General features: G+C 45.9%; 1 protein-coding gene across 2 annotated transcripts in view; it reads right to left on the reverse strand.

Moving 5' to 3' along the window:
- Positions 1–24,563, reverse strand: part of iars1 (isoleucyl-tRNA synthetase 1) — a 295,901-nt gene that overhangs the window by 74,684 nt on the left and 196,654 nt on the right. For both annotated transcript variants that reach the window (XM_070895389.1, XM_070895388.1), the window contains exons 26-29: positions 20,199–20,373; positions 18,300–18,412; positions 9,143–9,238; positions 5,168–5,344 (exon numbers count right to left, since the gene is read on the reverse strand). In XM_070895389.1, the coding sequence (XP_070751490.1) occupies positions 5,168–5,344; positions 9,143–9,238; positions 18,300–18,412; positions 20,199–20,373 (561 nt within the window). The remainder of the gene's footprint in view (positions 1–5,167; positions 5,345–9,142; positions 9,239–18,299; positions 18,413–20,198; positions 20,374–24,563) is intronic.

Genomic DNA, 24,563 nt, shown 5'->3' on the forward strand with positions numbered 1-24,563 from the left:
TTGGAGTTCAGAAGAATTATAGGTGTCAACCATAGAATCGCCCCAGCCAATTCGGACTGAAGGCGCCGAGGAGGATGCGGGCAGTCTGAAGCCGGCCCTTCCAGAGCCAGAGCTGGTCGAGGCATCTGAGAAGGACATCTGTAGCTTCTATACCTGAAACACAGCAGCCTTCCCAGAGCCATGATGCAGCCACAGGGGAGACACTGCGATGCAGTTCCAGAATAGGTATGCGTGAGAAGGGATTATAAGGAAATGCACAAGGGTGAGAATTGATTCTGTGTATGTTTTGTGGATCCATTATTTCTGGTCTAATAAATCTTGGGTTTGAATATCTGTGCAGGTCTCTCATTTCACTGTGGGGAATGATGTGTTAAAGGGCTCATTGGTTTGGCCATGGAGCTGCACAGATGAAGGCTAAAGTGCGCATGAACTCAGCGGAAACGAGCAGCAATAAGACAGTTTAGGACTTCCCTTAGAGGGTCTGGATGCTCCTGTGTTGCCGCCGACCCGCATCCTGGTCCTCCTCCTGTGCCCCTCCTCCTCAGGTGGTACTGCTACCTCGTCCTCCAATGGTTGTGCCCTCATGATTGACAGGTTGTGAATCATGCAGCAGACGACCACGAATAAGGACACCCACTCAGGCGAGTACTGCAACACTCCTCCTCAGCAATCCAGGCAATGGAATCTCTGTTTAAGGATTCTGATGGTCTGCTCAATGATCCACCTGGTGACTGAATGCAAGTCATTGTTCGATTGCTGTGCTGCAGTCCTGGGGTGGCGAAAGGGAGTCAACAGCCAAGTGCAGAGTGGGTAGCCTTTGTCTCCAAGGAGCCCGCCGCAATCTTGGGTTTGGCCCAGCAAAGACGCCTGGCACACCGGTCTGGCACACCGGTCTGGCGCAGGATGAAAGCATCGTGGCTGCTGCCAGGATGTCGGGCATCAACTGCCATGATTTTGTGGTTGTGGTCGCACACCATCTGGACATTGAGGGAGTGGAATCCCTTGCGGATTCTAAAGATCTCCGGATTGTTCTGCAGTGCCCTCAATGCGACGTGTGTGCAGTTTATGGTGCCTTGACCCCTGGGGAAGCTCGCAATCCTCACGAATCCAGTCTGCGGCTCCAACTGCTTCTTCCTGCTCATAGGGAAGGATAAGTACTCCCTCGTCCTCTTATACAGAGCATCTGTCACCTGGATGGAGCAATGCGCGGTGAACTGGGAGATGTTTGAGAGGTCTCCTGTTGCAACTTGAAAAGATCCAGTCCTGTAAAATTGAGTGCGATGGTCACCTTTGATGTGACGGTCAGAGCTGTCCTCAACCTTGTTTGAGGCTGCAGGAGCATGCACAACTCAGTCACGATGTCCTTGTAGAATCGCAGTCTCCAGAGACACTGGTCATCCGACAGGTCCATGTATACAAGCGTGCCTTGATGACCCCGAGACGCAGAATGCCCACAGCGCTTGGTCTGCCCTCCGGCCTCCATAACCAGTGCCCGCAAAGAGACGCTCGGTCACTCAACCAGGAAACATCAGGACTGGTTTGATGAGAATGATCAGGAGATCCAAGAGGTAATAGATCGCAAGCGCAGGGCATTTCTGAGCCTTAAACAACAACCCAACACGGGAGCAGCAAAGCAGCATTACAGACGGCTCAAGGCTGACATCCAACAAAAAACCCGGGGCCTAAAGAACAGGTGATGGAAGGAGAAAGCACAGGAATTACAGCATCTGGCCCGACAGCCATGATGTGCGAGGATTCTTCATCACAGTCAAGGCCACCTACGGGCCAATCACCCAAGGTCCCACCCCACTGCTGGCCAAGAATGGGGAAACACTCATCAGGGACACCGAGGCAGTCAAGGCCTGCTGGAAGGAGCACTTCGAAGATCTCCTCAATAGAGACTATGCCTTTGACTCGAGTGTTCTCGACTCCATCCTGCAGCATGTTACCCGCCACCACCTCAATAAGACCCCAACACTGCACAAGGTAGAAAAAGCCATAAGACAGCTTAAAAACAATAAGGCTACGGATGCGGATGGAATCCCTGCTGAGATGCTAAAGCTTTGAAGTATGGCGAAGGAGCCCTGCTGGCGCGAATACACATCTCATCTCTCTCATCTGGAGGGAGGAGAGCATGCCGGGGGATTTCAGAGATGCAGTAATTGTGACCATCTTTAAAAAAGGGGACAAGTCCGACTGCGGCAACTGCAGAGGAATCTCCCTATCAGCCACTGGAAAAGTCGTCGCTAGATTCCTCCTCAACCGTCTTCTTCCCGTGGCTGAGGAACTCCTCCCGGAGTCACAGTGTGGATTTCGTCCCCTACAGGGTACAACGGACATAATTTTTGCAGCGCGACAGCGACAGGAAAATGCAGGGAACAGCGCCAGCCCTTATACATGGCCTTCTTCGACCTTACAAAGGCCTTTGACAGCGTCAACCCTGAGGGTCTATGGAGCGTCCACCTCCGTTTCGGATGTCCCCAAAAGTTTGTCACCATCCTCCGCCTGCTCCATGATGACATTCAGACCATGATCCTTACCAACGGATCCATCACAGACCCAATCCACATCCGGACCGGGGTCAAACAGGGCTGCGTCATTGCCTCAACCCTCTTCTCAATCTTTCTCGCCACCACGCGCCACCTCACAGTCAACAAGCTCCCCGCTGGAGTGGAACAGAACCAGTGGGAACCTGTTCAACTTGCCTCCAGGCCAGGTCCAAGACCACCCCAAACTCTGTCGCCGAGCTACAGTACGCGGACGATGCCTGTGTTTGCGCACATACAGAGGCTGAACTCCAGGACATAGTCGACGTATTTACTGAAGCATACGAAAAGCATGGGTCTTATGCTAAACATCCGTAAGACAAAGGTCCTCCACCAGCCTGTCCTCGCCACACTGCAATGCCCCCCAGTCATCAAGATCCACAGCGCAGCCCTGGACACCATGGACCACTTCCCATATCTTGGGAGCCTCCTATCAATAAGAGGAGGCATCGACGACGAGATCCAATACTGCTTCCAGTGCGCCAGCGCAGCCTTCGGCTGCCTGAGGAAAAGAGTGTTTGAAGACCAGGCCCTCAAAATTGCCACCAAGCTCATGGTCTACAGGGCTGTAGTAATACCCGCCCTCCTGTATGACTCAGAGACATGGACCATGTACAGTAGACACCTCAAGTCGCTGGAGAAATATCACCAACGATGTCTCCGCAAGATCCTACAAATCCCCTGGGAAGACAGGCGCACCAACATCAGCGTCCTCGTCCAGGCTAATATCCCCAGCATTGAAGCACTGACCACACTTGATCAGCTCCGCTAGGGAGGCCACATAGTTCGCATGCTGGGCACGAGATTCCCAAAGCAAGTGCCCTACGTGGAGCTCCTTCACGGCAAACAAGCCAAAGGTGGGCAGCGGAAACGTTACAACGACACCTTCAAAGCCTCCCTGATAAAGTGCGACATCCCCATTGACACCTGGGAGTCCCTGACCAAAGACCGGCCTAAGTGGAAAAAGTGCATTCGGGAGGGCGCTGAGCACCTCGAGTCTCAACGCCGAGAGCGTGCAGAAATCAAGCGCAGGCAGCGGAAAGAGGGTGCAGCAAACCAGTCCCACGCACCCCTTCCCTCAACGACTATCTGTCCCACCTGTGACAAAGTCTGTGGCTCTTGTATTGGACTGTTCAGCCACTAAAGAACTCACTTCAGGAGTGAAAGCAAGTCTTCCTCGATTCCAAGGGACTGCCTATGATGATGATGTATGAGAACTGCTATCTGTAGACCCCTTGTCGATCGGGCCTTCTGCCACCACATCTGAGTAGGCGTCTTCCTCTCACAGCTGCCTCATTGCCTTCTCCCTCCTGCTCTGGTTGGGCCTCATCCTCTGCAGCCTGCTGCTGAAAAGCATCTGCCTCCTGTCCATCTGGCCCACTATGCTGTGCGGGGTGGGGGTCTGTGTACGTGACCCTCCTCCTGACGGCACGCCCTTCCTGGGGTAGCTCTCTGGGTTCTCCATCTCTATGGCCATCTGCATGTTCCTCAGCCATGTGTGCCAAGTCCCTTGCCCGCTGCCTTTCCAGCCGGCGCCGCCTTCGCTTGTATGCCTCCCTGCCGCGCACTATGTGCAGGAGGCGTTCCGCTGCCAGCAGTGACCCTATTTAGTTCTCCTCCGAAAGCACAGCCTCCACAATCACTGCTCTCTGTTGTAGAGATTGAAGAGCCTGACCCACTAAAACTCAATCCCGTTGTCAACAAGGCACCTCGCAATGGTTGAAAAAGTCCAAAAAAATCTCGCCGACAAGAACACCGCTCGACGCAAGACCGCTGGCCGTCTTGAACAAGCACTGTGTACTGACCCAAAAACCTGTCGTTGGCATTGACAGGCGGCTGGAAGATGATTTGAGCTTCCGGGACATGTCCGAGGCGGTGCGCGATCTGATGACGTCATTAACGACGCATCTGCAGGAGTGGGCGGAGGTGGGGTGGATATCCACATCGCCGGAAAAACCCATGAGGAAAATGCCGCGAACATCGGCCAGTCCACCGTGACTCGGCAGCCATTCTGCACCAACCCATGGCTGCCGCTTTCAGGCGGCCAGAAGCCTTATAGAAAGGGCCAATTTCAGCCCCCTAGACTTTTCCCTTTCACTGATTTCATTAGAACGGCATGGAGGCAGGGTGACCGGACATTATGCAATACAGAAAAAGGCTTCAGTTTTCCCATCCTACCATCAATAGTTAATACCCTGCATTATATTATTCTCATTGGCTGGGTAGAATTGGTTCCTTGGCCAATCATGTAACGAGGCTCACTTACAGGAAGGACCTCCTCTCATCTTCCATAGATTCTTAGAATTAATTGTATTACACCTTACTAAAAACGGCCTATTCCTGCTCCTATTTCATATGTTCTTAGAAATACCCTAGGTTCAAAAATTACAAATAAATCTTCTAACAGAACAAAGGCTTCATTTTATAGGATATGCACAAATTGGTCTTCACCAAGAAAATTGGTCAGCCTAACCTCACTGAGGTAAAAGCCATGAGAGATATGCAATACTGAATTTAGCATGCATTTCTTCCTTATATCAAGTATAACCATATACATTTGAAACTATTGTGAACCCCAGGTTAATATTGTCCAAGACAGAAATAAAGTTTGGAGGCTTTACCTGTGTTTCTTCCTGTATAATCACTCCGGCAGAAATTGGTACTGGGTAGGGCTTCAAAGAGACTTTTACAGTTCCCAAGATAAAATCAGTGTGATTCTTAATAACGTTGTCCAAATACTCTCCTGTTGGCTGGGACCTGTAATAAACAGTGATCTCATCCGAGGGCACCAAATGGGCCTGTAAATATAAATTTTATAAAATCCTATGTCATTTCCTGTAATGATTCCTGGATCAGTTTGTTATTGAGAGCATTGACAAATGGTACAGATTGACTACCAAAGTGCTGCACTGCGGAGTGGCGGTAGGCTGCTAAGCATCTAAAAGTTCCCAATTACGCACTGCAGGAAGACATCGACTGCTTGTCCTTTAAATTAGCAAATGGCGTGCATCATGGGGAAATTACTTTTTTCTTTAAATAAAAGGGGGACTTAATAGAGATCCTGAAATATAATAAAGATATAGTATACTTGTGCATTGATAAGAATGGATAGAAATTGATCACCTTCATCTAAATATCAATTTTAAACAGGACAGAATTGTACACCGAGCAATCAATTGGGGCTTGCATTTTTAGAAACAGAATATCGAATAGCAACAAGAGATGTCACTACATAATAAAAAAAATGTATTCGCGAAAAATAATCAGGGCATCATGAGAATTGTATTATGACAAAAGTCTTCACTTGTTCTCACTTCAGATGAAAATTGATCACTTCAGATCAATAAAACCCATATGGGGCACATTATCAACAATAAAATCATTATGAAGCATGAAAAACACTGATCAAGCTTCAGGAAGCATTGTACTTTCCATATTAATTCAATGCAGCAACTGGGTATTTTGAAAACCACAACATAAAAATGATCGGATATATCCAGATAAAACCTAGATAGAAAAAAAAATCTCAAGATTTAGAATTCCATGGAAACTCTACCTTCTCGCAGTTAGAAAATTATTTTTTGTATTCTGCATAGCTAATAGGTACAGATCATTTAACGCAAATCCAATTACAAGGAAAACCAGAATAATTCCATTGTGACAAATGGTGAGCAAATGTTATCAATCATTACTATGATATGAAATATAAAGGTATTGACTTTAAAAGAAATAAACTATTTAATTTAGTGGACTTCAAAAGTAGAGCTGCCAAAAACCTACAAGTCGGACATAAGTGATCAAACCCATACAATTATAGCATTCAAAATGCAGCAATATGTATGATTGAATAATCCACTTTATTAAAAAAAAAGCTGTGGCTTCATGATAATCAAACCACCTCGGGTTTTCAGAGAATGTGCTACCTGGCTCAAATGTTGACAAGTATGAGCAAATGGAAGTTACTTTAATCAGCTTAGGCACCAATCATTTTCTGCCCTCCAGGAAAAATAATAATGAGCTGACAGAAAATGTCCACTGAATACAAACTGATTCTGGCAGGCTATTGACTCCCCAGTTTTCACTCTTAACAAAAAATCTGTAACAAAAGTACAGCTAAAACCTATTTAAATATAGCTAGAAAATTCACTCAACACTCGAGAGTATTTCTTTTAAGCTACACATCAAGAATATTAATTTGCTAACTTTGCAATCTAGTTTTATGAAATGTTAAAAATCAACAAGTCAGCTATTCACCAATCAAATAGAATTATTTTGAGAAAAAATAACTACACATATTTATTGAAAAGATTAAAAGTTATATTATATACCGGTTAACTGTCTGCAAGAGTCAGCCTTTGATGATGACGTATAGGAGTTGAAATAAATGTATAAATTGTTTCTTTCAACCTCACACTGCACATTGTGGTATTTTTTAACATTTACAAACTGATGAATAACTTACCTTCGTCTACTGAATATAAGAAATAGGACCAGGAGTCGGCCTTATGGCCCATCGAGCCTGCTCCACCATTCAATATGATCGGTTGAACTTCTACATCAACTCCACTTTCCCGTACTATCCCCAATTCCCCTTGATTCCCTTCGTGTCCAAGAACCTATGGATCTCAGTCTTGAATATACTCATCGACTGAGCATCTACAGTCCTCTGGGGTGGATAATTCCAAGTGTCAATGGGGGATTTACGCTATCTCTTTGGTTTGACAAGCAGCGAAACAACCATTTATTTAAGTGAATGATACAGGGGAATATCCGAGTTTGTGCATATAATGCCCTTTTTCTGAAGAAATCTAATAAATCAGTACTACGATGCGTCTGTAATTGCCTCAGCAGAAAAAAAATAATTATTAGCAGTATGGTTTAAGAACTCATCTTTGAAGTTCTCCCGTTGGATCACTGATTTAAGTTGCCGACTATCTAAGCCAAGCAGACAAGATCCCGGGTTCGAAATTTTGTGCTGAACTATATAGACAGCAACTAGAAATTAAACAGAAAATGCTGGAAATACGCAGCAGGTCAGGCAGCATCTGTGGAGAGAGAAACAGAGTTAACTTTTCAGATCGATCTGAAACAGTGACTAGTGGGGTACCGCAAGGTTCTGTGCTGGGGCCCCAGCTGTTTACATTGTACATTAATGATTTAGACGAGGGGATTAAATGCAGTATCTCCAAATTTGCGGATGACACTAAGTTGGGTGACAGTGTGAGCTGCGAGGAGGATGCTATTAGGCTGCAGAGTGACTTGGATAGGTTAGGTGAGTGGGCAAATGCATGGCAGATGAAGTATAATGTGGATAAATGTGAGGTTATCCACTTTGGTGGTAAAAACAGAGAGACAGACTATTATCTGAATGGTGACAGATTAGGAAAAGGGAAGGTGCAACGAGACCTGGGTGTCATGGTACATCAGTCATTGAAGGTTGGCATGCAGGTACAGTAGGCGGTTAAGAAAGCAAATGGCATGTTGGCCTTCATAGCGAGGGGATTTGAGTACAGGGGCAGGGAGGTGTTGCTACAGTTGTACAGGGCCTTGGCGAGGCCACACCTGGAGTATTGTGTACAGTTTTGGTCTCCTAACTTGAGGAAGGACATTCTTGCTATTGAGGGAGTGCAGCGAAGATTCACCAGACTGATTCCCGGGATGGTGGGACTGACCTATCAAGAAAGACTGGATCAACTGGGCTTGTATTCACTGGAGTTCAGAAGAATGAGAGGGGACCTCATAGAAACGTTTAAAATTCTGACGGGTTTAGACAGGTTAGATGCAGGAAGAATGTTCCCAATGTTGGGGAAGTCCAGAACTAGGGGTCACTGTCTGAGAATAAGGGGTAAGCCATTTAGGACCGAGATGAGGAGAAACTTCTTCACCCAGAGAGTGGTGAACCTGTGGAATTCTCTACCACAGAAAGTAGTTGAGGCCAATTCACTAAATATATTCAAAAGGGAGTTAGATGAAGTCCTTACTACTCGGGGGATCAAGGGGTATGGCGAGAAAGCAGGAAGGGGGTACTGAAGTTTCATGTTCAGCCATGAACTCATTGAATGGCGGTGCAGGCTAGGAGGGCTGAATGGCCTGCTCCTGCACCTATTTTCTATGTTTCTATTAACTCTGTTTCTCTCTCCGCAGAGGCGGCCTGACCTGCTGAGTATCTCCAGCATTTTCTGTTTTTATTTCAGATTCCAGATTCCTCAGTATTTTGCTTTTGAACTAGAAATTAATATTGGCTCCAGCAGCTCTACGTTAAGTTGTGTTTGAGAGTGTGGGGGGTGGGGGGGGGGGGGGGGGGGAAATCAGCCTAAGTTCATTGTCCATCAATCCCTTCATGGGTTTGTCGGTGGGCAGAGGATTGAGCTCTGTTGTAGTGCTGCCACAACAAGATAGCCTGGCAACATTAACTGCCTTGGCTCACATGGGAAGAATAGTCTGTTGGGTGAAATTCTGGAGGCTACCTTGTGTTAGTGGAATTGCGCTCCAGCAAGGAATCCATGTCTTCAGCAAAACGGCAGGAAAGCAGACGAAAGGAAGAGGAATCAATTTGGTAGCAAAAAAAAGGTAATTCTGTTTAAGAAAGGACTTGCCTTCTTTCGAAGCTTTTGGATACGATTTATAACCTCCCGTGCAACTCCTTCATCCACCATTGACTGGTCAGGTGTGACATCTAAAAGAACCAAAGCCTAAAAAAAACCCAAAACCTTTTAGAAAGATAACTGTGACCACACACAAGGGCAACTACTGAATAAATAGGGATGCTATAACTATCAGAACAAGCATGTAAAGAAGAATATTTCTATCATATAATCTTAAGAGTCAGAGTTATCACTAATTATCCCTGGTGTCCTGGCCAATATTTATCCCTCAATCAACATAACAAAACAAAAAACAGATTATCTGGTCATTATCGCACTGCTGTTTGTGGGAGTTTGCTGTGCGCAAATTGGCTGCTGTGTTTCCCACATTACAACAATGACTACACTCCAAAAGTACTTCATTGGCTCTAAAGCGCTTTGAGACGTCCGGTGGTCGTGAAAGATGCCATATAAATGCAAGTCTTTCAGTTTAAATGTGTTTCATACAGAAACAAAAAGTTGTTTGCCTTCTGATCTGTACCGTTGTGCAGCATAAAATTATTTTAAGACGTGCTCATGAGCCCTGGGGTTCTCGCTGCCATCGAAAAATAAATAAATAAATAGCAGCCCCACCTCATCCCTGCTACAAAATCTGTTAAAAGCTTCTTTGCCCCAAGTTCCGCAGTGTCATTTTTTTTTGACCCTGCAGCAAATTTCTCATGCCTTCGGGTCCCCATAATGTTTAGAGGGAATAGATGAATAATAATAAATAAATAGCCTTTCTTTAAAAACTTGTCGCTGCTTCTCAGTGCTTTGCATCTTTCTGGAAGATTTATTTTGCCTTGCTTTGAGTTAATGTTGCCATTCGCTTGGCATCTTCTTAAATTGGGTCCTTGACGATTGCACAAAATAAACACGTGTTTTACTTACTGCCTATTCCACCCACAAATTACCTGACCACAGACCGATTCAAGTTCCGTCAGCAGAGGATCATTCATCCTGAACTCAATAGAGAGAAGTGACCTGCAGCTATTCTTTCAGTTTATTTGCTTACATAGGAACATCGGACTATGAGTAGACCATGGAACCCCTCGAATTCTATCATTCAATGAGATCATGAGAGATTTGTGACCTAACTCCATAGACCCGCCTTTGGCCCATATCCCTTAATATCTTTAGTTAACAAAAAGCTATCAATCTCAGATTTAAAATTAGTCTTTAAATAAAGGCTAGTTAAATCAGCTGATTGCTGAGTAGTTGCTGGGTGTGTTTTGCTAAGGTTTAGAGTTTATTGTGGCTTGATAGTTCTGAGTCTAACTAGAGGGATGGCAGGGCAGCTCAGTCCCGTGGACTGCACACCCTGTGGCATGTGGGAAGTCCCGGACGCTTCGCACAGCTGGGACGACCACATGTGCAGGAGGTGTCTCCAGCTGCACCAACTCGAGCTCTGCGTTTTGGAGCTTGAGCGGCGGCTGGAATCACTGCAATGCATCCGCGAGACTGAGAGCTACATGGATAGCATGCTTCTAGAGGTGGTCGCCCCGCAGCTTAAGAGTGCGCAGGCAGAGAGGGAGGGGTGACCGCCAGACAGAAGAGGAGGACCAGACAGGTAGTGCAGGAGTCCATCTCGCTCTCCAACCGGTATTGTCTTCTGAGTACTGGTGGGGGCAACGGTGCCTCTGGGGAGTGCAGCCAGAGCTAAGACCACAGCACCACGGGTGGCTCAGCTGCACAGGGTGGAGGCGGGGGAGAAGAAGAACAGAAGAGCTATAGTGGTCGGGGATTCAATAGTCAGGGGAGCAGACAAGCATTTGCGCGACTGCAGACGTGACTCCAGGATGATATGTTGCCTCCCTGGGGCCAGGGTCAAGAATGTCACCGAGCGGCGACACGGCATTCTGGGGGAATAGGGTGAACAGCCAGAGGTCCATATCAGGACCAATGACAAAGATAGAAAGAGGGATGAGGTCCTGCAGGCAGAGTTTAGGGAGCTAGGAGAGAGATTAAAAAGCAGGACCTCAAAAGATAGTAATCTCCAGATTACTCCCGGTGCCACGAGCTAGTGAGTACAGAAATAGGAGGATAGAGCAGGTGATTGCGTGGGTGGAGAGACGGTGCAGGAGGGAGGGCTTTAGATTTCTGAGGCATTGGGACCTGTACAAGCCGGACAGAGCCGGGACCAATATCCTTGTGGGGGGATTTGTTAGTGCCATTGGGGAGGGTTTAAACTAGCTTGGCAGGGGGATGGGAACCCGAGAACAGATTCAGTAGGGAGGGGACTAAAGCTGGAATTAGAAAGCAAAAATGTACAAAGTGAGTTGAAAGGACAGAGGAAACAAACAGGAAAAAAGGGTTAAAAAAAAATCAAATTTAAAAGCTCTTTGTCTAAATGCATGTAGCATTCGTAACAAAATAGATGAGTTGACAGCACAAATAGATACAAATGGGTATGATCTGATAACTATTACAGAGATATGGTTGCAAGGTGACCAGGACTGGGAGCTAAATATTCAAGGGTATTTGACAATTCGGAAGGACGGACAGAAAGGAAAAGGAGGTGGAGTAGCACTGTTAATAAAAGATGAGATCAGTGCGTTAGTGAGAAATGATATTGGCTCAGAGGATCAAGATGTCGAATCAGTTTGGGCGGAGATAAGGAATAATAAGGGGAAAAAGTCACTGTTGGGCGTAGTCTATAGGCCCCCTAACAGTAGCTACAACGTTGGACGGAGTATAAATCAAGAAATAATGGAGACTTGTAATAAAGGAATGACAATAATCATGGGTGATTTTGACCTTCATATTGAATGGACAAAACAAATTGGCCAGGGTAGCCTTGAGCTTCAGAGAATGCATCTGGGATAGTTTCCTTGAACAGTACATTGTGGAAACAACAGGGAGCAGCTATCTTAGATCTAGCACTGTGTAATGAGGCAGGATTAATAAATGATCCAGTTGTAAAAGATCCTCCAGGAATGAGTGACCATAATATGATTGAATTTCAAATTCTGTTGGAGGGTGAGAAAGTTGGTTCTCAAACCAGGGTCCTAAGCTTAAACAAAGGAGACTGCAAAGATATGAGGGCAGAGTTGGCTAAAGTGGACTGGGAAAATAGACTAAAGAATGAGATGGTTGATGAGCTGTGGCAGACATTTAAGGAGATATTTCATAACTCGCAACAAAAATATATTCCAATGAAAAGACTGTAAGAGAAGGGATAACCATCCGTGGCTAACTAAGGAAATAAAGGGAGGGTATCAAATTGAAAACAAAGACATACAATGTGGCCAAGACTAGTGGGAGGCCAGAGGATTGCGAAAATTTTAAAATCCAGCAGAGAACGACTAACAAAATGATGGAGAGGGAAGATAGATTATGAAAGTAAACTGACACGAAATATAAAAACAGATAGTAAGAGTTTCTACAGGTACATAAAAAGGAAAAGAGCGGCTAAAGTAAATGTTGGTCCCTTGGAGGATGAGACTGGGGAATTAATAATGGAGAACAGGGAAATGGCAGAGACGTTTAACAAATATTTTGCATCGGTCTTCATGGTAGAAGACACTAAAAACGTCCCAATAATGGATAATCAAGGCGGTATAGGTCCCTAACACTAATTGAAGTACTACTAGGTAAAATAATGGGACTAAAGGTGGGCAAATCTTACATCCTAGGGAATTAAGAGAAGTGGCTGCAGAGATAGGGAATCATTGGTTGTAATCTCCCAAAATTCCCTGGATTCTGGGGTGGTCCCAGCAGATTGGAAAACCGCAAATGTAACACACCATTTTTAAAAAAGGAAGACAAAAAGCAGGAAACTATAGACCAATTAGCCGAACATCTGTCATTGGGAAAATGCTGGAGTCCATTATAAAGGAAGCAGTAGCGGAACATTTGGAAAAGCATGATTCAATCAAGCAGAGTCAGCATGGTTTTATGAAAGGGAAATCATGTTTGACAAATTTGCTGGAGTTCTTTGAGGATGCAACGAGCAGGGTGGATAAGGGGGAACCAGTGGATGTGGTGTATTTGGATTTCTAGAAGGCATTCGATAAGGTGCCACATAAGAGGTTACTGCACAAGATAAAAGCTTACGGGGTTGGGGGTAATATATTAGCATGGATAGAAGATTGGCTAACTAACAGAAAACAGGGAGTCGGGATAAATGGGTCATTTTCCGGTTGGCAAACAGTGACTAGTGGGGTGCCGCAGGAATCGGTGCTAGGCCTTCAACTATTTACAATCTATATTAATGATGACTTGGATGAAGAGACCAAGTACAATGTAGCCAAGTTTGCTGATGATACAAAGATGGGTGGGAAAGCAAATTGTGAGAAGGACATAACAAATCTGCAAAGGGATATAGACAAGCTAAGTGAGTCGGCAAAAATTTAACAGATGGAGTATAATGTGGGAAAATGTGAGGTTATCCACTTTGGCAGAAATAATAGAAAAGCAAATTATAATTTAAATGGAGAAAAATTGCAAAGTGCTGCAGTCCAGAGAGACCGAGAGGTCTTTGTGCATGAAACACAAAAAGTTAATATGCAGGTACAGCAAGTAATCAGGAAGGCAAATGGAATGTTAGCCTTTGGACAGAGTACAGAAACAGAGAATTTCTGCTACAACTGTACAGGGTATTGGTGAGGCCAAACCTGGAGTACTGCGTACAGTTTTGGTCTCCATATTTAAGGAAAGATATACTTGCATTGGAGGCTGTTCAGAGAGGGTTCACTAGGTTAATTCCGGAAATGAGGGGGTTGACAGGAGGATAGGTTGAGTAGGTTGAGCTTATACACATTGGAGTTTAGAAGAATGAGAGGTGATCTTATTGAAACATAAGATAATGAGGGGGCTCGACAAGGTGGATGCAGAGAGGATATTTCCACTCCTAGGGGAAACTAAAACTAGGGGACATAGGGCTAGAACCTCCACTTTTGTGCTTATTGCCCAAAAATGGGTGTTATTTTCGGCGTGGGCGTTAAAAAAGGATTTTCAGATCACTGGCTTCTCGCTCACTCTCAAAACACCAAGATTACATTTTTGAAAATGGGCGTTACCGCGAGCGATATCAAATGGGCGGGAACGTTAAATTTTTTTGACCTTCTGCCATAAAGTGTGGCCGTCCTTAGCAATTGCATGGCAACACTCGATTCTCCGATTCAGGAGGTCAAGGGTCATCATGACATGTGCAGAAGAGGAGACAGAGCGAGAGATGGAGCTCAGAGGCACTGGAAAGCGTGTGTGGCTGTGTTGTGTGCTTGTCTGGCTGTTGTGGGAGGCACAACGTAGATTCACCAGTAGCAAAAAGCCTACTAAGCACCAAGAACATAGTTGGCACCGAGTTTTTGTCCAACAAATAAGATATAACATGGAAGGGATGGAGGAGGCCCTGGAGCAGGTAGCCAGGAACACTGGTGGCAGAGGGTTCCCAGTGGTCCCAGAACGCCGCACTGCATCCCAAGGTGCCGCACCTCTATTGACAACCACACACGAGAGCCAGCAGCAACATTTTGCTTCCGGCTCGGAGCACAGTCCCACCTCAGGACCATCCTCTCCCGTATCCGTCCAAGCAGTGCCTCGGCCGTCACCGCCCCCCGCCCCCCCCCAATGAAACATCGCCTGAGGACCTCCTCGGCCAGGCGGCTTGGAGTCAGGAGGGGAAGGGGAAGGGGAAGACGTCGAGGTGGGGAGGAGAAGCGGTGTGGGGAGAGGGTTGGTTTGTACAGAAATACTGATGATTTCAGACTAATGTTCGGTTTGAATGTTTTTTATTTAACAAAACCTTGCAGCACATTGGCTCAAATAGCTGCACCATTACATACTGGTGATTCCTTTACATCAAAGGGTATAATCACACTTGACTTCAATCAACTTAAACTTTAACTGTCACCAAGGCGATGCCCACCACTGATGTATCACCTGCACACCCTGCAGTGTGTCAGCCTTGTAAATAACACCAATGTTCTTTCAGGCAAAGCGATCATTGATGAGCTCCTGACATAAAGCTCTTGCAGCTATCATGCCACCACGGGCCCTTTCATACGGTCTACAGGGGGAAGGGGGTATGGCTTTAGCGTCAGCCTGATTGTCTGGGCCGATGTCAGCGTCCGCCTCCTCGTCCTCCTCTCTCTGGTGAGGTGGATTGTCAGACTCATCAGGCAATTCTTGTCCTCTCCTGATAGCAGCATGGAGCACACCACCACGAATTGAGCTACCTGCTCAGGGTGGTATTGGAGCTCGCCTCCCGAGTGGTCCAGGCATCTAAAGTGCTGCTTCAGCACTCCAATGGTTTTCTCCACGATATTGCAAGTTGTTCTGTGGCGCTCGTTGTATTGCCTGTCGGCCTCGGTGTGGGTGTCACGCAGGGGGGTCCATCAAGCAGGTGGCAAGGCCTTATCCTTTGTCACCAAGCATCCAGCATTGACCTTGTTGCTCATTGTTAAACAAGTCAGATACAGTGCTCTCACGCAGGATGTGAGCATCATGGATGCTGCCTGGAAATTGAGCATTCATTGCCAGTATAATTTGCTGGTGGTCGACAACCAGTTGGACATTCAGGGAGTGGAATCCCTTGCGGTTCCTGAAAACCTCAGCATCCTGAAAAGGTTCCCGCATCACGATGTGCGTACAGTCTATTGCTCCCTGCACCTTGGGGAAGTTTGAAATTCTGGAGAATCCTCGAGCCCTCTCACTCTCTGCCTCCCTGGTCATAGGGAAGCTGATCAAGTCTCTCCTGTGTGTGTACAGGGCTTCAGTGACCTGTCAAATGCAGTGATATGTGGCATGCTGAGAAAGTCCGCAAATGTCTCCAACTCTGACCTGAAAAGAACACGAGGCGTAAAACGACAGTGCCACGGTGACTTTGACCTCGACGGACAGTGCAGTACTGATGGTGCTGGCAGGCTGCAGATCTATCCTCATCAGCTGGCATACCTCAGTGATAACCTCTTTGTGGAAGCGCAATCTCCGAAGGCAAGTGGTGTCGGGCAAGTCGAGGTAAGAATGCTACTCCTTGAACTTGCGGGGGGTGTAATATCTGGTCCTCCTCATCTGTCTTTCACACCTTACATTGGGCACATTATGCAGTACAGCGTTCCTTCTGCGATATCGAGTCTGCTGCATGTATTTGGTCACCAAGCGAGGGTGAGAAAGGACAGGCCCCATTGCAGTAGCTCTCTGTTTTCCACCGATTCATCACAAACAAGGAGTGTCCCGACGAAGACACCTCTTCAATTCCAATCGGTCACAGTATGGGCAAGATGTTTCAACAGATGTTCACATCAACTCCAACGACCTGCAGAGTACATCCGAACTCCGCCAAGGTTGAAGCACAGCAGCCTTTTAAAGGACGCGACATGTGATCTAAAACATGGCGTCCATAACGCTGTGATTAGTTCCGGTTAGTTCCACTTTTTCTGGGCGTTTTTTTGGGCGAGCGATATTGTGGGCAATATGTGTGCGAAGTGGTGAAATTGATGCAGGGCACATAATGCAGATCTCATTGCTAGTTTTGGTAAATATGCTCTTTACGACAAAAAGTGGGTGGGCGTTAATATTGAATCTCGGCGTTAAATCCATGCGGAAAGTAACGCTGGGCGATATAATGGGCGTTGAAAGCGCCCATTCTGCTGATTCTGCCCCAATAAAGTGGGCAGGCGGTAATATTTTTTATCGGTGTTAAACACATGGGGAAAGTAACGCTTGGCGATAAGTTTCCAAAAAATTCCCGCCAGTTTCCATTTTGTGCCAAAATGAGCGATATTTGGACGTTATACCTCATTTCAGTGGTAAAATGGGCGTTAAGCAGGCAAAGAAAATGGAGGTTCTAGCTCATAGTCTTAAAATAAGGGGCTGCCCAGTTAAAACAGATCAGGAGAAATTTCTTTTCTCAGAGGGTTGTAAATCTGTGGAATTCTCTGCCCCAGAGAGCTGTGGAAGCTGGGTCACTGAATATATTTAAGGCGGAGATAGATAGATTTTTGAGCGATAAGGGAGTAAAGGGTTATGGGGAGCAAGCAGGGAAGTGGAGCTGAGTCCATGATCAGATCAGCCGTGATCTTATTGAATGGCAGAGCAGGCTCGAGGGGCCAAATGGCCTACTCCTGCTCCTAGTTCTTATGTTATGTTCTTAAAATTGATCTTGCATTAATTGCCGTTTGCGGAAGAGAATTCCAAACTTCTACCAACCTTTGTGTGTATTAGTGTTTCCTAATTTCACTCCTGTAAGGTCTGGCTCTAATTCTTAGACTATGTCCCCTGTCCTAGAATCCTCAACCTGCAGAAATCGTTGCTCTCTATCTACCCTACCTGTTCCCTTAATTTCTTGAAAACTTCGATCAGACCACCTCTTAGCCTTCCAAATTCTAGGCAACACAACCCGAATTTGTGTAATCTCTCCTTGTAACTTAACCCTTGAAGTCAGGGTATCATTCTGGTAAACCTGCGCTGCACTCCCTCCAAGGCTAATATATCTTTCCTAAGGTGTGGTGCCCAGAACTGCTCATAGTACTCCAGGTGTGGTCTAATCAGGGTTTTGTATAGCTGCAGTATAACTTCTACCCTCTTGGATTCTAGCCCTCTAGATATAAAGGTCAGTATTCCATTGGCCGCTTTAATTATTTTCTGTACCTGTTCATGACCATCATAGTGGCTTGGACCTGTTCCTACTTTGCTCGTGTCACTTCTCTAGAAATGCAGCGGAAACGCGGTGAAGTGGAAGCAGGTCCAAAGAATTTCCCAGCCAGTGAGTTCTTATCATTTGATTTGGATTTCATATTAAAACCTAAACGTGTAAGGGTGCAACTAAACTGACAAAACTGCTCAAGTATTCTGGGTTACCAGCTACATTTACACTAATATTAATTACGCAAAAATATAATTTCTTAAAAAGTGGGGTATGTATTTTACATGAATCTCCAGGGGGAGGGGGGGGGGGGGGGGAGGGTTATTATACATGAGCATTCATTTCAAAAACAAGCTTACGTGGAAAGCTAACGAAGCCAAGCAAAACAGTTTTCCATGTTGCTTTTTAACACTTCTACATTAATAAAGTTGTTAATACATTGACGATAGTTTTACGATACATCTAATTAAAAGCTGCAACTATTTTCCTTCTGCAACTGTATATAAGTAATTCCTCTGTGCATTTAATTCAAAAATCACTTACTTGAGCATCAGAATGGGCTTCATACTGAGCACTTGTTCCTGTACTTGGATCAAATGCGTGCATAAGACGCAAGTCTTCCTCATGCAGTTCATGTCCCTCGACAATTATAGTGCCTGTTGATAGAACATTGGATATGTAGGATCACACCAATGTCGCCACTGATTTGTGACAGAATTAAGCTTATTCAAGCAAAACTTTCAAGTCTTGATTACTTTCTCCATGTACTGATTTCCAGTAACTTGAGGAAACTGTTAGTAACACCGGATCTTTTCCCTTTCTTTTGGGAGTTGACTTTGTTGCCAGGACTGAAACTGTGAAAGGAGTCAAGGATTATGGGGAGCGGGCAAGAAAGTGGAGTTGAGGCCAAGATCAGATCAACCAGGATCTTATTGAATGGCGGAGCAGGCTCGAGGGACCAAATGGCCGACTCCTATTATGTTCCACAAGTACCACTGCAGGAATAAATTTATCTGGTTTTGATGTGAAAAAAATCCAACAAAAAAAGCCCAATTTCAAATAGAATGGAACAATTTGGGAAATTTGCCATTGTTTACATGATGTAAAAGTCACTATACCACTGCTTATCTTCAGTGCAAACCTTGCCTAAGCTTCAACTTTAATGTAAAACAAATCTATAGCAGTTATTTTTTTTAAAGATGGGGGCAATGTAAATTCTCTCAATTACAGCTGAGGTTACAAAAAGGTCTAACCGTACTTGGACTAGATGCTAGTATCTTCCAATGTGCAGCATTACCCAGACTTAATCAGTCGAGAGCTAGAACATTTAATTTCTGGATGCTGGCATGAGAACTTTCAAGAGTTATTTTTCTTTCTCTACATTACATCAGTGACTGCTACACTTCAAAAGTACTGCATTAGCTGTGAAGTACTTTGAGATGTCCTGAGGTCGTGGAGAAGTTGTTTAAATGCAAGATATATAAATGCAAGTTATTTCTTTCTTTACTAAATACATACTGGGCCCAGCAGTGAGGTTGAGGCCCAGGAGTGGCACAGCATGGACTAGCAGCGAGGTTGGAGCCCAGGGAAGGTGCAGCACGGGCCAGCAGCGAGGCCGGGAGCCTACACTGCGTTCTCTGAAACCCAGGGAGCAAGGACCTGGGGGAAGGTGGGATGGGGACAGTGGGAATATGTGTATGTGTGTGTGTGTGCTAGGCCCATGCAGCAGAGCCTGGTCTCCAATCGCATTGGATCCCCTTACCATTGGACCAAGACCTTGCTCTGTCAAGCCATGTGATAGCTGGTGTGCAACGGCCACCCCACGTTAAAAGAATTCACACACAGACATCTTGCACCCTTTAAAATGAAGTTCGGGACCTGGAACGTCAGGACCCTCATGGACAACCCCAACAGCGACAGACCGGACAGCTGAGAACTCATTAGTGTGGAAGCAAGTCATCCTCGCCTAGGAAGGGAAGAAATACATACTGCCCGAAAACCACTTAATGCAACTTCCTCCCCCACCAGCTGAATCAAATCGTTGCTAAATTGAAAAAAAAGTTGAGGAAAATTAACTCTTCTTATATTCTAATCATACTCATTCCTCAGATAAAGTGAAGCAAGGGATGCTGCGCTGCCAGTTAAAAATAATTGCAGTTGTAAGCAAAGATGTTTATTATTCCCAGATATTATAGAAAACAGGTGGTCATTTTGTTGAAGATTATTTTGAAAAGATTAAGGGCCGGAGTCTGGAAGCTATTTTGCAACTTTCTATTGCTCCTAGATGGTCGGGTTTATTTACACTTCACATTTAATTTTCCTGATTTCAATTTGATACAACGGTAACATTCAGCCATGCACTTAAGAAGCTAAGCCTAATTATGCTGTCAATAAATGAATGCTATTTCCACTGTAAGTAGGAAGTAGTTTCCTAACACTCACCTGTCTTTTGGAACTCCTCCAACTGTATACTCTGGAGGCCCTTGATAGCTGCTGTAACAGATTTGAATGCTCCCTTCAGGCGTTTTCCGAGCACCATGTGATCTGGTTCTGCCCTTAGCCGAATGTCATATTTGTCTTTGTCTGTGGATAATGTCAGCTGACGGACATTTAGTTCCTGTTGGGACAGAGCAAAACAAAAAAAGTACTTAATGCATAATGAAATACATCTTCAGTTAGTGTGACCATCAGAGCATTGGCATTTAGGTATAGCTTTTTTTGGAACATGAAATCCCAATTTGGGTACTCTCATTTTCACATTTAGCATTTCCTATAAGTTTATATATTTCACATCAGTATCCATTATGACTGAGCATCTTCGATATCAGTCTCTTCATTACCAACCGTTCCCACATCTGTGAGGCATCCTACATGTGCTTTGTGCATTCTGGATTAGTATGTTAAGCGGCCACTTATCCCAGTCATTTGCGCCATTTCTTTGGTGCATGCCGTTTTTTTGGGTGTATTTATTTTTTTCCAAAAGTATCCCCCTGCTATCTGCGCTGACGTAACTGACTTAGTTACGATTTTTCGAGGCCAGTTTTTTTTTTAAAACAGTGTTCCCTTATGTCTGCACCGGTTTATTCAAGTGTTCGCAGTTTGGCCAACATTTTTTTTTATCTTAGGTCGGCATATCTGGCCACTCACGAAAAACCTTCTAGTGAGTTAAGAAAACCAGCGCACATTCACAAATCTGTGCCGAAAGACGCCATTGTTTTTAAATCGAAGATTTTGGAGGGAGTCAAGAACACTGTCAAAATCAAGAATAAAGTTCAACTTTTTTTTAAACCTATCAACGTAGAAGTGTAAATTTGTTGGATTTCAGAAGTTCTCTCATTTTTTTACTCACTCACACACCAGCACCGAATGTCTTGAAGCAGGGCTGGAGGGTCGTAGCTTTGGCCGGCAGAATCTGCCCCGCACCCGGACACAGCGACTCGGGGCTTGGCTACAAAACAAGCTGTGGGCGGGGGGGGGGGGGGGGTGGAAGAGAGAAGAGAGAGAGCGAGGTGCCAATCGGAAGGCTTCGAGCCCGGGGAGCGAGGTACCTTATGCACTGAAGACTGTAATGAGTGGGCAGGGGGAGAAGAGAGAGAAGGGGAGAAGTCACAAGACTTCAATTAGTTAAGAGGGTGGGGGAGGGAAGGGAGAAGTCACGAGACTCCAATTAGTTAGGGGGGAGGGAAAGAGAGAAGTCACAAGACCTTTGGGTGTGGTCTATCCATACAGACCTGGAGAGAGAGAAATGCGAAACTTTCCTGCCTGCCTTCCTGCCGTTTTGAGCTTCTTTCAAAGGTATTCAAATTCAAGTATGGGGGCAATACTGCCAATATCATACCTTGTGCAAGCCTTCTGCATCATGCTGCTACGTAGGAGACAATTGATTTGACTTCATCGCATCAGAAACATCAGAGCCCGTAGGGTGCTGGGCAGGAGGCCTTACCCACCTCTGGTATATCGAGACAGGTATTTGGTACCTCCACCTGAGTGATGCAGACTGTGTCAGAAGGCTGTATTTCCGTAAAGAAGTTGTAAGTGAGATCTGAGAGTTGGACAAAGCAGACCTGCAATCTAGAAGCATCAGGAGGACTGCTTTGTCAGTTGAAGTGAAGATTACAGCTGCACTTTCTTTCTGTGCCTCCGGATTGTTTCAAGCTACAACTGGGGATGTGTGCGCCATCTCCCAACATGCAACACATGTCTGCATTCGCCAGGTGACGGCTGCACTATATACACGGAGGAATGACTTCATGAAGTTTCCCATAACCGCCCAAGCAATGCATGACAGGGCTGTGGGCTTCTCCAGGATTGCTGGCTTCCCAAAGATACAGGGCTGCACTGATTGTACCTATGCGAGCACCTTTGGAGGATTCCGTGATGTACAAGAACAGAAAAGGCTTCCACTCCATTAATGTGCAGCTCGTGTGTGACATGCATCATATCATGTCAGTCGATGCAAGATACCCTGGCAGCACCCATGATGCGTTCATCTTACGCGATAGCCATGTTTCAGCAGCAGCAGCCAGAAGGGCAGAGCTGGCTAATGGGAGACAAAAGGTACGGCCTCGCCCTCTGGCTCATGACGCCCCTATGCGTAACCCGGACAGAAGCTAATCGGGATTACAACATGGCGCACATTGCGACGCGCAGCATCATAGAAAGGACCATTGACATTGGCATATTGAAACAGAGCTTCCGATGCCTGGACATTCCGGAGGCTACTTGCTGTATTCCCCTGAGATTGTCGGTCAGTTCACTGTTGTGTGGTGCATGCTGCATAACTTAGCCATCATGAGGCAGCAGCACCTGGTAGCGGAATACCCACCTGCGGTGAAAGTGGCTGATGATAATGATGCGGAAGATGTAAGTGATGAGCAGGAGCAGGAGGAGGAGGACGACGAGGAGGATGAGGAAGCCATGCAAGTGCCTGAGGCCGCAGCATGATGGCGGAGGAGGGCGGGCCATCGTGCCCCGTTAACGATTGCTCGAGCCTTGCGCCAGCAGCTCATTCGTGAAAGCTTTACTGATGCCTGAGGGTTCAGTGACAACTGTTCCACATGGACATGTTTACTGTTTGGAGCTGTTCGGTAATGTTGTGTTGTGTTAATGGAACATGATTCAGTTTTAATGTAAAATATATTTTATTCAAAAGTTTACAATGTACTTAACTTAACTTCAATAAAATTATTCTTGCATCAAACTTTACTTTAAGATCACTCTTTAAGATCACTTAAAAACTTGATCACTTATAAACTTGTAAATTGACATAACTTACAGAAAAATTGTAATTTGAGAACAGTTACAACAGTAACAATAATAATAACAACAACAGCAGCAAAGAAAGGCTGCACCCATCTCTCCTCCTTATTCTAAGACCATCCACAGCGCTTGGTCTTGAACATTCCACCACTCCTGTCCGCAGGCGGTGGCGCAGTGTTTCTGGGCTTGGTACGAAGCTTATTCTTTCTAACATTTCGGGTACTGCGCACCTATTGGGGGGGGGGGGTTGCATCGGCGACAGGTGGCAATGTGGAGGGCCCGGCCTGGGGCTCTTCAGAGGCTGGTGTGGGGATTGGAGTGCAAGTGACAGTTGATTCTGTCAATGGGCACGGGGTCTGGGCGTTCCCTTATTGCAGCAGCTAACTCCAACGTGCTGTCCCTCATGCGCCCTGACAGTGTCTCAACGACCTGCAACATTCCCTCCCTCATGGTTAGTGACGTGGTTTGCACTACCTCTGACATTCCCTCACTCATGGCCACTATTCCCTCACTGATGATCACGGATATCGTTCCCATTTCTCGTGCCATTGCTGTTACTTCTCCCGACAGTCCTTCACCCCACTCATGGCATCCAGGAGTGATCGGGTAAGGTCAATGCTCTCCGCAATCAATGATATCATCTGAACTGCATTTGTTCGATCCTGCACCTCAGGAGAGCACATTCGAGCTCTCCTTCCCCTCCTCCCCAAGGGTGTGGCTCACACCCAAACACTGGGACCTGCAGCCTGGGACGGTGGGGCCCTGGGTGTGCCTCGCTGCACCCCACCACTGGGACCCGCAGCCTTAGAAGGTGTGAAACCATGGAATGTCCCACCAACACTCAAACCACTAGTCACAGAAGGGGCTGTCATCTCCATGAGCGGCACCGCCTCCAAAGTCAGTACAACAGTGGGAGCTTCATCCAGCTCCATCCCCTTGCCCTCCCCTTCACAGCCATGTTCTTGGTCTGGAGGGTTGGATTGGAAGATGTCCTCCTCTTCAGGCTCGTCCACATCTGAATCTTCTTCTGCATCGTCAGGGTTGGCCTCAAGTTCTGCAAAAGATAACAGAACAATCAAATGGTTAGCAGCAGAGGAGGAGGCAGGATGAGTGGCATGAGTAGGCTCACACATCGTAGGCCAGGCAGCAGGCTGATGTGAAGGGCCATGATGAATTTGCAGGACTTACCTTCTGCCTCAAGTGTGGGCCCAGCTTGTGCAGTACTGATTGATTTTCTTCAGGCAGGACCCATCAAAGCAGCGACTCTCTCTTCCATGGGTGTCAGTGAGTGCAGATTTTCCAGGCCTCCTCCTGTTTGAGTTCTTTCCCTTTTATTATGACCCACCTTCCTCTGCAAAGATGAAAACGCAACTTTTTAGAGAGGGTGTCTTTCTTGTGGGTGGGTAATACAGATGGTCACATTTACAATTGTAATTCCATTGAATAAATGAAAATATTGCTTACACTAACTGCTTGGCCAAGGTCCTGCCACTTCTTTTTACACTGGCCTCCAGATCTCATGGTGGTCACCATTGCACAGTAATCTTC

This window comes from Pristiophorus japonicus, chromosome 12 (genome assembly GCF_044704955.1).
Source record: "Pristiophorus japonicus isolate sPriJap1 chromosome 12, sPriJap1.hap1, whole genome shotgun sequence".
NCBI lineage: Eukaryota > Metazoa > Chordata > Chondrichthyes > Pristiophoridae > Pristiophorus > Pristiophorus japonicus.